This window comes from Sminthopsis crassicaudata, chromosome 4, assembly GCF_048593235.1.
Source record: "Sminthopsis crassicaudata isolate SCR6 chromosome 4, ASM4859323v1, whole genome shotgun sequence".
Lineage (NCBI taxonomy): Eukaryota > Metazoa > Chordata > Mammalia > Dasyuromorphia > Dasyuridae > Sminthopsis > Sminthopsis crassicaudata.
Window position 1 is genome coordinate 477,591,818 of NC_133620.1, and position 15,826 is coordinate 477,607,643.

At 54.5% G+C, this 15,826-nt stretch overlaps 1 protein-coding gene across 4 annotated transcripts in view; it reads right to left on the reverse strand.

Annotated features, from left to right (window-relative positions):
* The window catches only part of ADARB1 (adenosine deaminase RNA specific B1), a 107,758-nt gene that overhangs the window by 17,699 nt on the left and 74,233 nt on the right, over positions 1–15,826 (reverse strand). For all 4 annotated transcript variants that reach the window (XM_074264527.1, XM_074264529.1, XM_074264528.1 and 1 more), the window contains 5 exons: positions 10,282–11,216; positions 6,937–7,051; positions 4,701–4,869; positions 1,468–1,616; positions 990–1,158 (listed from right to left, as the gene is read on the reverse strand). In XM_074264527.1, the coding sequence (XP_074120628.1) occupies positions 990–1,158; positions 1,468–1,616; positions 4,701–4,869; positions 6,937–7,051; positions 10,282–11,216 (1,537 nt within the window). The remainder of the gene's footprint in view (positions 1–989; positions 1,159–1,467; positions 1,617–4,700; positions 4,870–6,936; positions 7,052–10,281; positions 11,217–15,826) is intronic.

Genomic DNA, 15,826 nt, shown 5'->3' on the forward strand with positions numbered 1-15,826 from the left:
CACTACATTTGGAAGTTCACGGAGAAAGGGGATCTGGGTTGGAAGTGTAGGGCCAGGAGGAGTCCAGGAGGAGGTGGGGAAGGCAAACGTTCAGAGACGGTTTCTAAGAAGATCAGGAGGAGCCGCCACCCTGGACATCCCAGTCAGGGAAACTCTCGGGGTGACTCTCGGCCACCAAAGGACAGGGTGACAAACAGTGTGAGGGCCCCTCCCCACTCTGAGACAGCAGGAGAACCAGGATGGGTCAGATGGCACCGAGGCTCCAGGGGCAGACTCCCAAGGTGCAGAAAAAGGGGGGGTTGGTCAGCCTGGGATGGGGGGGAAGATCTGGAGATGCAGAGGACAAACACCACTGTGGGAAGGGATGGAAGGAATGACTGGGGAGACTGGGGGGGGGAGGAGAGGGTGCTGGGGAACCAGGAGAAAGGGAGAGAGAGTGGGAGAGCCCCCTGGAAGGGTGTCCTGGAGCCTTGTGCTGACTTGGGCCATAAATGGGGCTTCCACTGGGGCAGAACTGAGGCGACCTTTGGTCACGGCAAATTCCACAGCCTAATCACTGCTCTGGGCTCCCCCCTCTCCTTTTCCTCTCCGTCTCTCCTATTCAGACCTGAGAGAAGGGTGGGAAGGCAGTCCGAGGGGCAACGGCCGCCCAGGGACCATGAGCTCTCAGCTCTCCAGAATGGGCTTTTCCCCAATTTCCCAAAATGTCTTAGCGAGTGAGTCCTAGAACGGACGGGTCCTAGGGACAGCTGCACATGGCCACACCCTCTCGGGACAGAGGGAACAGGCCACGAGCAGCATTCTGGGACCGTGGAGGCCGTTCCCTGAGGGGATGCAGGGCCAGGGGTGCTGAGCCCAAGGCACCCGCCGTCACTGGAACCTCCTGGGTCCCGGACTCGTCCCGGTGGGCACAGGCAGAGGGCAAGCCACCCGCTCCCAGACTCCCAGGTCTTTGCCAATGAAGGGGATGGCATGGATGCCCGTCTCACCTGGCAATCTTGTCACTGCAGGACATAGTGAGCAGCCGCTCCCCCTGTAGCACCCCATCCCAGGTCTGGATGGTCGTGGTCGACCTCACGGGAATGGTCCCCTCCCCGGACTCGATCTTGGTCCGGAGCTGTCCTCTTGCTTTCCTGTTTGGGTGTCTGTCTGCCTGATCTAAGAGACAAAGGCAAAGATGCAGGGCGCTGGGGAGAAGATCCCCCTCCTACTGCACACCCTCCAGATGTGCCCGGGGGGCTGTAAGCATTCCCTTCACTCGGGGTTCTTAGTGAGGCCCTTGGGTCCGCCCCCTACTCCTAGACTCCCCCCCCCCCAAGAGCTCATTCCTGATCCAGCTCTTAGGACTGGGCCACCCCCTCTGAGGTGGCGCTGCTTCGGCTACAGAGAGTCCTAACAAAGTGGACTTGGGCTGCGGGGACCCCTGTCCCCAGCAACTCCGGCCCCTCCCCAAGGGGCGGCACCCACCATCCTGGGCCGCCTCGTGGGGCGAGAAGATCCTGGCGTCTCCACAGGGACTCGTGCTGATGTAGAGATGGAACTGGACGGTCTCCTTCAGCTTGAAGCCCCCCCGCTGGGACTTCATGAAAATCGATCTCTGCTGGTCCTCTCTCGTGCTGAAACAGAGCAAAGGCCAGTCAGGGGGGAGCTGCGGCCCACAGATCCCCGGGCCACCCCCGGCCTCTGGGCGGGAGGAAAAAGCCCTCTCTATGGGAGGAAGGGTCCCCACCTGGCCAGCCCCTGATGAGGTCACAGTCCCAAGGGCTGGTGGCCACACCCTTCTAGTGTAAGGAGCGATCCTCTCCAGGACCAAAGCACCAAGCACCAACTTAATTTCAATTAAATCAAAATGCTTTAAATTAGCAAGCCTTTGGTCCCTCCTGTCTCTCCATTCCCTAGTTCACCAAAGAAACTGAACTCTTGGGACAGATATTCAAAGTCCATAGCAGCCACATCCAACAGCCACAGCTTCAGGTCTCTCCAGTCCATTCTGCACCTGAGGCCATCCTTCTTGGCAGGAGGGAAGGAATACACTTTATCATGAGGCCTCTGCGACTGTGGTTGGTCATTCTGCTGAGCAGAGTTCTTAATCTTTCAAAGCATTTCCTCTCTACGATACAATCATGTAAATGGTCATTCTGCACTCTCAAAGCACTTCCTCTCTATGATACCGATACTAACCCTAAATACAGTCGTGTAAATGGTCATTCTGCTAAGTTACAAAGTGGTTCCTCTTTACAATACCAATGTAGTTGCATAAATGCTAATCTTTCCAAGTTGTTTGTCTCTACAATACTGATACAGTCATGTAAATGCTCATTCTACTAACTCTCAAAGTGGTTCCTCCCTATAATACCGATACAACCGTGTAAATGGTCATTCTGCTAACTCTCAAACCACTTCCTCTCTATGATACGGATTATGTAATTGGTCATTCTGCTAACTCTCAAAGCGTTTCCTCTCTATGATACCAATATGATCGTGTAAATGGTCATTCTGCTAACTCTCACAGCGGTTTGTCTCTACCATTCCAATATGATCGTATAAATGGTCATTCTGTTCATTTTTCTATTTTTTTTTATTCATTTTTCCAAATTATCCCCTCCCTCCCTCCACTCCCTCCCCCAGATGGCAGGTAATCCCATACATTTTACATGTGTTACAGTATAACCCAGATACAATATATGTGTGTAAATCCCATTTTCTTGTTGCACATTAAGTATTGGATTCCGAAGGTATAAGTAACCTGGGTAGATAGACAGTAGTGCTAACAGTTTACATTCACTTCCCAGTGTTCCTTCTCTGGGTGTAGCTACCTCTGTCCATCATTGATCAGCTGGAAGTGAGTTGGATCTTCTTTATGTTGAAGATTTCCACTTCCATCAGAATACATCCTCATACAGTATTGTTGTTGAAGTGTACAGTGATCTTCTGGTTCTGCTCATTTCACTCAGCATCAGTTGATTTAAGTCTCTCCAAGCCTCTCTGTATTCCTCCTGCTGGTCATTTCTTACAGAACAATAATATTCCATAACCTTCATATACCACAATTTACCCAACCATTCTCCAACTGATGGACATCCATTCATCTTCCAGTTTCTAGCTACAACAAAAAGAGCTGCCACAAACATTTTGGCACATACAGGTCCCTTTCCACTCTAGTATTTCTTTGGGATATAATCCCAATACATTCTGTTCATTTTTCAAAGCAGTTTGTCTACACAACTGATATGATTGTATAAATGGTTGCATAGATTGCCCTCCTGGTTCTTCTCAGCTCACTCTGCATCCATTCACACAAGTCTTCCCAGATTTCTCTTTCCTTTCATTATTTCATATGCCACAACCCTATTTTCATTGCACATCGAGACCACGATTTATGAAGCCATTCCCCAGCTGAGGAGCACTCCCTTGGCTCCTAGTTTTGCCCCGGGCCAAAAAAGCTGCTATTTAGATCTTCCTATATTTGGCGCCTTTCCTTCTTTCTTTAATCTCTTTGGGGTTACACTGGGCCAAATGTTTGTACAGTTCACTAACGCTTTGACCGTGTCTCCAGATTGCTTCCCAGAGTGGCCGGACTAATCCAGATCTTCACCAACAGAAGATGTGCCTGTTCCCCCACAGTCCCTCCAGCAGTTGTCTTTTTTTGTGCCAACTTCACTCAACTGATGAGTAGGAGATGGAAGCTCAAGTTGCTTTAATTTGCACTTCTCCAATTATTAGTGATTTGGATAATTTTTTCACATGTCCGTTGATAGCTCAGGTTTCTTCCCTTGAAAACTACCCATTCATATCCTTTGACCATTGATCAGTTTGAGAATAGCTCTTATTCTTATATTCTTATTCTCTTATTCTTAATAAATATTCTTATATTCTGATTCAGTTCTGGATATAGTTTGGGTATGAAGTCTTTATCATAGGCTCTAATTGCAAATTTCTTCTATTTTTACATTCGTTTTGTTTGTGCAAAAATATTTTAATTTTGTGTAATCAAAATTGTCCAAGGTCTTGTGATCTTCTCTCTGAATTGTTTGGCCCTGAATTATTCCCTCATCCATAGATCTGAAAATGAATCTCTTCCTTTTTCCTCTCATTTTTGTATGATGTCAACTTTATGTCTGAGTCATGGGCCCATCTGGAGCCTGTCTTGCCATCCAGTATGACATGCTGGTGTATACCCAGTCTCTGCAAGGTTGCTTCCCAGTTTTCTCAGCATCTGGGGTCCCATGGTGAGTTTTGAATCCAGAACTGGGCCCTTTGGGCTCATCACATATTGATGAACTCTCTGTCCCATATCGTCTTTGCCCTGATTTTCATAACTGACTCTCCGTCTCATAACCAGCACTGAACTGTTTTGATGACAGAAGCTAAGTTTAAACAGTTGTTCTAGAAGTAATCTAATTGGACGCTGGCTTTGGATAAGGTAGCTGGACCGAGGGGGTCGTCTCCATGAAGACCCGGTGTCTCTTGGGAGGGCCTATTTACATCTACACTGCAGGAAACAGAAGAATGTGCCCTGTGAGAGACAGTGGAGGGCTAGGACCACAGACCCTGCTTCCGTGGGCTTCCGAGCTGCATTTGCCTGTCTCTGCAGCCCAAAGTCTGGGTGTCGATTCGAGAGTCACCATTCTGGGCTCCTGCAGGGATTGGAACGACGTCCCAAAAGCCAGGCCTCTCGAGCCTTATCAGCCCGAACTTACCTCAAGAAGAGTTCAAGCTGCGTGTAAAGGAATCGAATCAGGGACCGCCGAGATATGATTTCCGCGTGGCAGTCATTTAGGGCCAGGCCACGGTCACTCATGTACTCCCCATTGATGCATTTGGTTCCCGTGGAGACACTGATCACCTGGGCATCCTTGACGTCCGTGCCTGGGAACAAAGATGCTTCCGGTTAGTCCATGCTGGCGCCAACCTGCCCACCTGCAGCCCCGGTGCCCATTCTGGGACAGCTGACTGACCAGTTCCAGGGGATGACCTGGAGATTCACCCCACAAGCCAAGCCTCAGCTCTCCGGCCTGGACCAGGTTCCCCTGAAAGGCACCCCGTGGTGCCACAGAGCCCCTCTCCAATGTAGGGCAAGGCCCATCGAGCCTCACGATGGCAAGTACCATGCAAAGGAGTGGCTCCCAGCACTCAGAGGAACGCTTCGGGGAGCTCGGGAGCGGTTTCTGCTGGAAGGCACCAACTACCCGCTCTGCACACTGAGCAAACCTTCGTCGGGGGCTTCCCCTGGCTTTGTGACTAGTCTCACGGTCAAGTGCTAGCATGGCACCAGGGTGCCAGATGGGAGGACACGATGGAAGAAACCACCCAAAGGCATCTACCCGCCAGTCAGGCTTGTGGTGAGTGCCTAAAACTGAGCCAAAATGTAGGAGGAGCCCTGAACTTCCAGAGGCCCGAAGCAACACGGCCTGTGAGAACTGGTCAGTTCCTCCAGTGCTCGGCCTTATTCTCCCCACTTTAACCATCTGAGAAACAGAGCGGGGGGGGGGGGGGTCCCTTCTGCTGAAGCCCCAAGGACAGCCTGGAATGGCAGGCGTGGAAAGAAACCCCAGCCGAGCTCTCCCTGCCCAGTGGCTACCACCAGGACACAGAGAACTGTCCTTGAAGGAAATCCACCCCTCCCACAGCCAAGGGAGACAGTCACTGAAGTTTCCCTGAGCTTTGGTGGGCCATGGCAGAACCAGAGAAAGAATGGCGGAAATCCTTCAGCCAACTGCAAGAAATTCCTCTGGGAATGGGCAGCCCCAGGGGCTCAGCAGCTCCCACAAGTTCTGGAAGTCTCTTAGGGCAAAAGGAAGGGAAACTGCAGGCTGGTTTTGCTCCCCCAAATCCCTAAGCACAGGAAATGACTGTGACAGGAAGAGCATGAAGACATCCTGGGCCCCCTTTGGGCCCAGATGGCCCAACCCTGTGCCCGAGCTTGCCCCATGCCATCGGCCCCACGGAGGACAGTCAGTGGGAGAAGCGTCAAGTTCACGTGCTACTGATGGGGACGGGGGGGGCTCGTGGCCGCCTTGGTAGCCGTTGAAGAGATGGAAAGATAAGCACCTTGTCTGTTTTCCTTTGGCCAGAATGGCAGCCCTGGAAACTGAGGCCCTGGCGGGCTGTGCCTATGGCCTTCTGCCAAACCCACTGGGCCGGCCCCGGAGGCTGTTCTGGCAGGACACTTTGAGAAGGGCAGGCCCAGCTAGTGACAGAACCACTGGCGACTGGGAACTCCCCGGCGCAGTTCACAGCCCACCGGCCATCCTCTCCCTAATCTGTGGCTTGGGGTTTCTGAGGCAAGGGGAAGAGCTTGAGGTGCATGCTTCTAGGGAGAATTAAGCAAGCCTTGTGCCCTCTCTTCTCGACCAGAAAAGAAATCCCTTCAAAAATAAGTTGCCCCAATTGGAAATGAAAATATTCCTTTATTCAAAGGTGTGTTCTCTTGTTGTCACTATCCCTTCCACCCCGGTCTATCTTCCCTGTCTCTTCTCTCTCCTCCTTCCTTCCCTTTCCTTCTTCCCTTTCTTTTCTTCCTTCCCTCCTTCTTCTCTTATCTTTCTTCCTTTCCCTGCCCTTCCTTTCCCTCTCATTCTTCCCTCCCTCCTCTTCTCCTTCTGTCTCTCTCCTTCCTTCTTCCCTCTTTCTTCTTCCTCCCTGTTCTCCCTCTCTCTCTTCTTTTTTTCCCTTCCTTTCCCTCTCACTCTCCCCTCCCTCCCTCTTCTCTCTTCCTTCTTCTTTCTTCTCCCTTCCTTCTTTCTGTCTCCTCTGTCTCCAATGCTGTGAGGAGCCTTCCTCACCCCTTACTTCTCTGAAAAGAAGGGGCTCCAATGTTTAGCAGACAAATGCCTCCTTTTCCCCTCCCCTGCCCCCTGTGCCCTTTTCCAGTCCCCACCCAGGCCACCAGACAAGAGTGACCGCGCTCCTCCACCAGCCCAACAAGGCGGTTACCTGTCGTCATGACAACTCCTGAAAGCACTTTTCTCCGAGCGTGGGGGGACGTGAAGTTGTCCGTCAAGTCACTGAACTTCTCCACAATCAGGCGGGCCACGGAATCGGCCAGAACCTGAGGACCACAGAAGAGCCGGTTAGGTGCCAGGAGCCTCTGGTGCAGAGTCTCTGCTGTGGGCCCTGTGCCCTGCTCCCTGCCAGCAAAGGGGGACAAGCAGGCTGGGGAGGACAATATTGCTCACTGCCCTGGGACCACTGCCCAGCTAAGCCTAGGCCACGTGGCCAGCAGGGATGCTCACCCCAAAGTGGCAGGATCGAACCTAGAACACAGCTTTACCTGAAGAAATCCTTCCATGTGGCCAAGACCTGGGTCACGGTGCAGCTACTGACCTGATCCAGACACACTGGCTAAAATCCCCAAGACAGCAGGAAGCAGGCAGAGGCCTAAGAGGAGAATCCCATCCACAAAAAGGGGCATCTGTGGTTCCATGCCCACAAAAAGGGGCATCTATGGTTCCATGTCTGCTAAAAGGGGCACCTGTGGATCCATGCCCACAAAAAGGGGCATCTATGGTTCCATGTCTGCTAAAAGGGGCACCTGTGGATCCATGTCTGTGAAAAGGGGCACCTGTGGATTCATGTCCATGAAAAGTGAATCTGTGGATCCATGTCTGTGAAAAGGGGCAATTGTGGATTCAAAAAAGGTTAAGTTTTATAAAGAACCGATGGAGAGGCAATTCCAGGGTATGAGGGAGAGAGCCAGCTGGTAGGATCAGGAAGCTGCCAGTTCAAATCTAGCCTCAGATGCCTAGTAGGTGGGTGAGCCAAGGCAAGTCCCTTCACCTTGTTTTGCCTCAGTTTCCTCATCTGTAAAATGGAGACAATGACAGCACTTGTCATGTAAGGTTGCGGAAGTCAAATGAGATCGTTTTTACCAAGGGCTTAGCCGGGCGCCTGGCACTAAGAAAGCGCTCCATAAATGCCCGTTTCCTTGCTGAGAAATGAGCAGTTTGTCCACCTGCGTGGGGCACAAACGCCCCCAAATGGAAGGGCTGATGATAAAGAAGTGACAAAATCCCTCCACAGGAGTAGAAATGGTTCTCCCTTCCCAGACTAGAACTCCCATATCAGGGGGAACTTCTGCCTCGTGCCTCCGGGGCCTGCTTCCTCTACCCCCTGGACTTTTTAAGTAAAGTAAAAGGAGATGCTTTTCTGGCCACAAGAAAAGGAGCCATTTCAATGCAGGAGCAAAGCAATGTGTGTGGAACCCACAGCAGGCTCTCTGAGGGCGGGGCTCCCGCGGGGACACCTGCCATGGGCCCAGCTGCTTCCGGGCTCCTTCCCCAAAGGCCACAAGGTGTTCGGCCCCAGACCTCGGAAAGAGCAGCTTCTGGGAGAGCTCCCTCGGGGGCCGTGGTCCCTGCGCCCAGCGGGAGCTCCAGGGCGGCCGAGCGTGAGTGACCCCAAGACTTACAGCTTGTTCTACTGAGCTGAGGTTGGTCTGGGCCAGTGAAGGACCCGAGACCCCCTCACACTGGCCCAAGGAGAGTCCCCAAAGAGAGGGCTCCCGGCCTCCTGACGCAGCCTCGGATGGCGGGGGTGTCCCCAAGAACGGCCTCCTTACTCTTATGGTCCAAAGGGCATCTGGGGCAGCTTTAAGCTCCTAACAGGCCCCTTCTTCTGGACAAAGGTCCACGCTCCCCCAGAGACTTGGGATCCCCCTTTAAGTGAGCAGGGTCCCCTGAGAGGGAACGCTGCTCTTTGGGGTGACTGCTACTTCCACACCAGCCATCTTTGGCACCAGAGTCCCCAGGGCCTAGAACACTCCCATACTGACCTCTCTGGCTGCCTTCAAATCCCACCTAAAATCCCCCCTCCTCCAGGAAGCCTTCCCCACGTCTCAATTGTGGTACCCTCGACCCTAGTCTTTTCCCATTTATCCTCCAGCTGCAGTGTGGGGGGTGAAGCTCTGGGCTTGGCTCATCTCTGAAATGCAGCCTCAGACGCCGGCCATGGGACTGTAGGCAGGTCACTTAGCTCTGCCTCAGTCTCTCACTTGTGTCTTTACCAAGGAAACTCCGAAAAGGGTCAGGGAGAGACAGAGAGGATGAAAAGCAGTGAACGACCCCCCCACACACACAGCTTGCCCTGCGTGTCTGTGTTGGCCTCTTGTAACCAGGTTCTCCACTAGGTCTGAAGGAGCTTCCAGGGAGGGCCTTTGGCCTGCTTTTGCAGGCCAGCAGAATCTGCCCCCCTCCAGCAGAACCTGCCCTCCCCAGCCAGCAGAACCCCCCTGGCCAGCAGAACCTGCCCCCCCAGCCAGCAGAATCTGCCCCCCCCAGCCAGCAGAACCTGCCCTCCCCAGCCAGCAGAACCCCCCTGGCCAGCAGAACCTGCCCCCCCAGCCAGCAGAATCTGCCCCCCCCAGCCAGCAGAATCTGCCCCCCCCAGCCAGCAGAATCTGCCCCCCTCCAGCAGAACCCCCCCGGCCAGCAGAACCTGCCCCCTCCAGCCAGCAGAATCTGCCCCCCCCAGCCAGCAGAATCTGCCCCCCTCCAGCAGAACCCCCCCGGCCAGCAGAACCTGCCCCCTCCAGCCAGCAGAACCTGCCCTCCCCCAGCCAGCCCCGAGCTTCAGAGAGCAGGTGCCTCTGAAATCGAGGAACTGGAAATCGAGATTTTGACAAGAGGCCAAAAGAAAAGGAAAAGAGCAAGAAGGGGAGGCTGAGGCAGCCGGCTCTCTCCTGAAACATCACGTTTCCATCGGACCCTGAGAGTGACGGTGCCCAGGCCAGAGGCATGGGGTCGGCCCCACTCCCAGCATCAAAGTCACTCTCATCTCCAAGTCGGGCGCGGGAATAGCAGGGGGTCTGCCCCCACCTGCCCCTGCTTCAGGGGACCCTCCCTCCATGGCCCGACTTTCCCCTCAGAAGTAAGAACAATATGGAAAAGGGAGCGGAGAACGGGGAGCCTTCTCAAGCCCATGTCATCCTTTACCTGGCTCACCTGCAGCTCAGAAGTGAAAGGGGACAGAGCCCATGGTGGGGAGGAGGGGGGGCAGGAGAGAGGGAAGCCCTTTGAGGGACCCCTTAGGGGAGGCATCAGGGGCATCTGCCGGCCCCAAAACAGTCGGAGCGCCCAGCGCCATGGCCGGAGAAACCCTCCCCACAGGATCCCCCCAGGGCCTGCTGGATCATTCACTTCCAGGCATCAGGGCGGGCCCTGTGGCCCCTCCCACTCCCCCGCCCCGTGGCCGTCTGCAGCACGCCCTACCCCGTGAGGTTGGGCTGCGATGCTCCCAGTAGAGGGGAGAGCCCCAGAATCCCCCCACCCCGCCCGTGCTCACCTGCGGCAGATGCAGCTGGAGACCCTCCTTGGGGATGGGCTGCCGCGAGGGCGTCTGGTCCAGCTGCATGTGGAAGAGGCAGGCCAGGGCGGACTGGGCGGCGCGCGCCTTGGCCAGCTTCTTGTTCCGCCCCGAGCCCTCGAAGCTGTGGCCGTCCACGGCCACCGACATGACGAAGTTCTTGGCGTGGCTCTCGCCACTCTCGGACAGAAACTCGTACTTGAGGCCGGGCCGCAGCTCGTTGAGGATCATCACGGGGTTCTTGCCGCTGGCCGACGGGTAGGGGATGGGGATGGGGAGGGGCGCCTGGATCAGCGCGGTGGGCACGGGCGGCGCGGGCACGGTGTACTCGGCCGCGGGGCTGAAGCCGCCGTCTCCGTTGGAGCCCAAGTAGAAAGGCGCCTCCGCCTGAATGGGCGTCTCAAAGCCGTTGAACAGCGTGTCGGGGAAGTCGGCTTGGTCCGAGGTGAAGTCGGTGTTGACGGACAGGGTCCTGCCCATGGCCAGGTGCGCCTCGGACGCGTTGGGGAACTGCACGAAGGAGCGCAGGGCCTTCTCGGCCGCGTGCAGCTTGGCCTTCTTCTTGGTGGGCCCCGAGCCCTCGAAGGCCTGCCCGTTCACCTCCACGGCCATGACGAAGACCGGGGCGTGCACCGGCCCCGTCTGCGAGAGCAGCTTGTACTGCAGGCCCGGCTTGATCTCGTTGAGCTGCATCAGGGCGTTCTTGGGCAAGATGGGCCCCGGGATCTTCTTCCTCCTCTTGAGGCGGAACTTGGGGTGGCCATTGGTCCCGTCCTCCAGGGGCCTCTTCCTGCCGGCGCCGCCGCCGCCTCCGTTGGCCAGCTGCCCGGCCTCCCCGGCGCTCTGGGCCCCGCCGTCTTTGGGCGAGACGTTGTCCAGGTTGCGGTTTTCCTTGACCTCGGCGCTGCTGGAACCTGCGGTGCCCAAAAGAGTAACTTACAACGCCTTCGTTGTAGGACCTTGTAAATGCAAAATTTACAGATTCCTTCATCTCTCTTTGTAACTGGGTAAGTGATGTGTGCTCCCCGAGTCTCCTGGTCTAGGTGCCCCCGCCCGCCTCTGCCTGGGCCCCGGGGTAAGGGGCAAGACTTGGGGGAACCACCCCGGGAGGGGGCCGGCTTTCCATTAGGAATACGAATGCGAGGGCGGCTCCCTAGCACCGGGGCAGTTGCTTTCGCCTACATTTTCTTCCGCTTCATTTGACCAGAGCCTGGCTTGGGAAGGTGACCTGAGCCACCATCTGAGGAGACACGATGCTCTTTGGAAGCGGGCCCCAGAGGCTAACTGGCCTTGCAAGTGTAAGTATAGGGCTCCTTTGATCTGGCTTACGCCCTGTTGTTTCAGGCAGCTCTGCTGAGGGAAGAGGGGGACGTGCCCCCCAAGGAGCACCACTGGGCTCTGGCTCCCCAGGACGCTTCCTCAAGGAGCCCTCCATCTGCCCATGGCACAAATAGAGTAAGTTGGGAGGGAAAGTCCCGCCAGCAGACGGCGCGGGCAAAGCCCCCAGAGTGATCGCCCGAGAAATGTGGCGCTCTGCCTCTCTTCTCAGCCTTGAATACATTCCCAGAGAAATACTGTGGGGGAACCTGAACGGGGCTCAGGATGGAGAGCTGGTATGCAGCCCCCCCCCCCAACAAATCACTAAGCTCTTGACAGAAGGAGGATTATTTTGGTTTCAAAAAGGGAAAAAAAAATCCACAAAATCCCCTAAGTTTATTTATAGCTTATTTAAAAGGATGGGGGAAGTGATTCATTTTTCCTGTTCTGGTTAAATTTGAGACAGGATTTACCATGAAGCATATGGGAAAGTGCTTAGAAAGATTTAAAATAGGTATATATTTAAAAAGTGAAGGCCCCCAATCTTTAAAAAAAAAAAAAGTCTCAATATATTCTAAAAATCCACAATAAAAGTTTTAGCTGCCATTTTAGACATATCAAAATGCAATAACTCCCTCTGAGCAGGATTTCTCCTTCCGAACAAGGGCTGGTGTTCCCCGTGCTAGGTCAACCATCCCAAACGGGGGAGTGTTTCCGTCAGCCGATCCAAAAGCCGACCCTTACTCTAGGTCCTAGGCCAAAGCTCCCAATCGTCCCCTTTCAAGAGCTCTGATTTCCAGGGGCAGATCCATTCATCCTGATCATTTTCTAGAAGCTCCCTGTTAAACTAAGCCAAGGGGAAGGCTGCTGGCCAGGGACAGATCCTAAGCAGCCGCTCCAACTGACTGAAGGGGGCCCTTCCCCACCCACCGTCCGCGGGGCACACACACACCACTTCTCCCAGTTGACAAAGCTGATGGAATTATTATTAAATTTTCATTTATAACATCCTCCAGCAAAAGCTCGATAGGTTACTCCTTTTGGTGCTCAAAAAACAAAGGAGAGAAACAGAGCCAGAATGGAGATTTAGAGACAGACACAGGACAGAGAGCACGGCATGCACGAATATCAAGGGCCCAGTGCGGCAGGAATGGCTCTGGAGCCCATGCTGGAAGGGCCTTTCTTTCTCGGGCCCTCCCGCCTCCCCGGGGAACCCCAGCTCTGGTTGAGAGCCAAGGCTATTCAGTCTGATTACCATCTTGCTAGCACCCCACAAGCCTGAGTCAGGGGTGGGAGAGGACTCCACTCAGATCGGGGGTCTTTCCACCAGAGTGGAACTAGGGCTGAGCTAGGAGGGTATGAGCAGGGCAACCATTTTCATGGCATTATATCGAGAAGAAATGAACACTTAAACAATTCATATGATTTTGCTGTTTACCGGACTGGCCCCCAAGGAGCCACGTGGGCAAGCCAAGGCCGTCACTGTGATCTGCTCACCTTCCTGACTATTGACAAAGACCAATGTACATCTTCTGGGGGGTCGAGGCAGGAGCCTGAGGGAAAAGAGGGCCAGGCTGCCTCCTCCAAGTATGGTCCCAAGCGGGGGAGGGGGGAAGCAAAGCTCATCACCCCACAGATTGCTCTCGTGGGGAATTCCCATTAAGGAGCCATTTTCATCGTCGTAATGCACAGTCGACTGACCCCTCCATGTCTCTGGCCAAGAAAAGCGGGCAGAAGGCCCCAACTCCCCTGTAAGAAGTCTTTCCACAGAGCTTGGGGGGATTCTGGGGTCCCCCAAATCTGGGCTTCGGTAAAGCCCTTCCAGGACAGCTGAGGGAGGGGAGGAATGGGTGACTCCCCGGAGCTCCCTCTGCCATGGGAGCTGGTCAGCCTCCTCCATGCATCCCTGTGCCCACACCAAAGCTTAGAGGCACAGACCCCGGGGGGCCGGCTGTGTGGGCAAGGTCCCGCCCAGGGCCGCACTAGTGAGGGCCTCTGGTGGTCCGAAGGGTTCCTGGAAGGGTGGGCTCAAGAGAGCTGAAAGTGAGAGCAAAAGGGGGACCTCGGGCTGGCTTGTGGCAAAGTGGGGAGCAGCCTAATGGCAGAGTGGTGCTTGTTGGGGGGCTGCCCACTTCTGGGGACCCCCAAACAAACACCAATCCTATGCCCAGAGGAACGTCATCAAGCAGGAAAGAGAACATTTCTGAACTAGAGAGGACCCCTGAAAGATGCTTGATGCAACAACAGTGTGGGACCCCTGAACAGCAGGGAAGGGGGGTGCCACAGAGCCCAGAGCACCCAGCCTGGAGTCAGAAGAGCCCGAGTTCAAATCTACCCTCAGACATTTACTGGCTGTGTGATCCTGAGCCAATCACTTAGCTCCTGCTTGCCTCAGTTTCCCCATCTGTAAACAGGGATCATAATAGCCTCTGTCTCACAGGGTTGTTGTGAACACCGAATTAGATAATAATCGTAAAGCACCTAGCAAAGTGCCTGACACATAGTAGGTGTTTTTTTAAAAATGCTTGTTTCCTTGTTTCCTGGGATGTGCAGCCCCAGCACATAGGGAATCACCAACAGCACCCTGCTTATAATCCCAGAAAGGAGGAGGCGTAATGAGATGACTCGGTTGGACCTCCTTCCAGGCGGTTCCAGATGGCAGCTTTGTCAGACATTGTCCCGGAGGAACCAGACCAAGGGACACTATGCCCAGCTCCCAAGAGGGGATGGGATGAGCAAAGAAGGATTCCCTCTCCCTGCAGCCACATTGAGGGCTCCCCTTCCTGAGATCTACACTGGTTCCCTCAGTCCACAGGGAATCTTCTTGAGGACCTCCAGGGAGGAGTATCATGGAGCCCAAAGCTGCCTCATTAGCCAGAAAAGATCCTCACGTCCTCGGGCCCAGGCTCTGGCCAGTGGGAGAATTATTTAAACTTGCGCCTGTAGTCAGCCTCCTGTGCCATAGGCCTTGCATACCAAAGGTGTCCAATAAATGGTGAGAGATTTTTGGAAAGAGCTGGGAGGAAAATTTTGCACAGATTGTTTTTCTGTACATCACGTCAAGATCAGCAGCTTTCGTGGAAACAGAAATAATGAAGAATCCAGTCTTGGTGGGATCCCGGGCCCGCAAAGCGGTTCTGTTTGGGGTACGTGATCCAGCATGATGTGGGCCAGCTGTGAGCCAGAGCCAGTGAGGGCCACCTTGGGGTGGCAAGCACAGGGGCTGGGCTGGGTCTCACCGAGTCTGAACTAAGCCTCTGCCTCCAGGGTCTCCTCAGTGACTTGCTGGAAGGAGCCCCCGGAGGGTCTGGCTGTGGTCACTCTGAGTCTGTGCCCACGGTCAGAAGCCACCTGCCTGGGCCCCAGTCCAGGGGCGCAGCCTTCCAGGGAAGGGACTTTGTTTTTAGGAAATTCTCTCACTGAATCTTTGATTTCCTAAATTCTACAAGCAGCAGACAGCCATCTCCTCCCTGCCTTTAGGCCTTTGCTAAAATGATCCTTTGCCCCCAAGTCAGGCTCAGTGACTTGATCCTCCTGCTCTTCCTGGACCTGGAGTGGCGCTAGCCCAATGAGGCAAGACCAAGGACTGTCCGCCCTGAGGCGCCGCCCAGGAGCTGCTGAGCTCCAGGCCTCCAGGGCCCGATGGCTCCCTCGTCCTGATGGCTGTAATCGTTCGGCACAAGGCTAGAAAGCACGCTGGGAGGACGGCTCCAGAAACAAAGAACCAGAAGCACACGGAAGCTCTGGGTCTGCTTGAGGACCTCCAGCTGGGATTCACCACCCCCTGCAGGGGGTGACCTGGATGGGAGGGGCGCTTTTCCTTTTAGTCAACAGACAGAAAAACAATCTTTTCTCAGTTCATTTTATTAAATATGTGTGTAGTCGTCCTGGGAGGAAACGTGAGCACATTTACAACTCTTCGGATGTTGGTAAAATAGGTCTCATCCCTGTGACTCAGCTGCACCTCCTTCACACGCATCTAAACATGCAACACCTGTGCACAAACACACTCATACACACACCTAAACACACATGCATACGGTCACACATACGGACATGCCCGTGCGCACAAGAATACACATGCACTCACAATCCACTCACACTATACCTACTCCCAGGTACAAACTCATACATTCACACTTGTATACACACGATACAGTCACGCAGCCACACACGCTCATACACGTGCACACACAGAAACACGTGC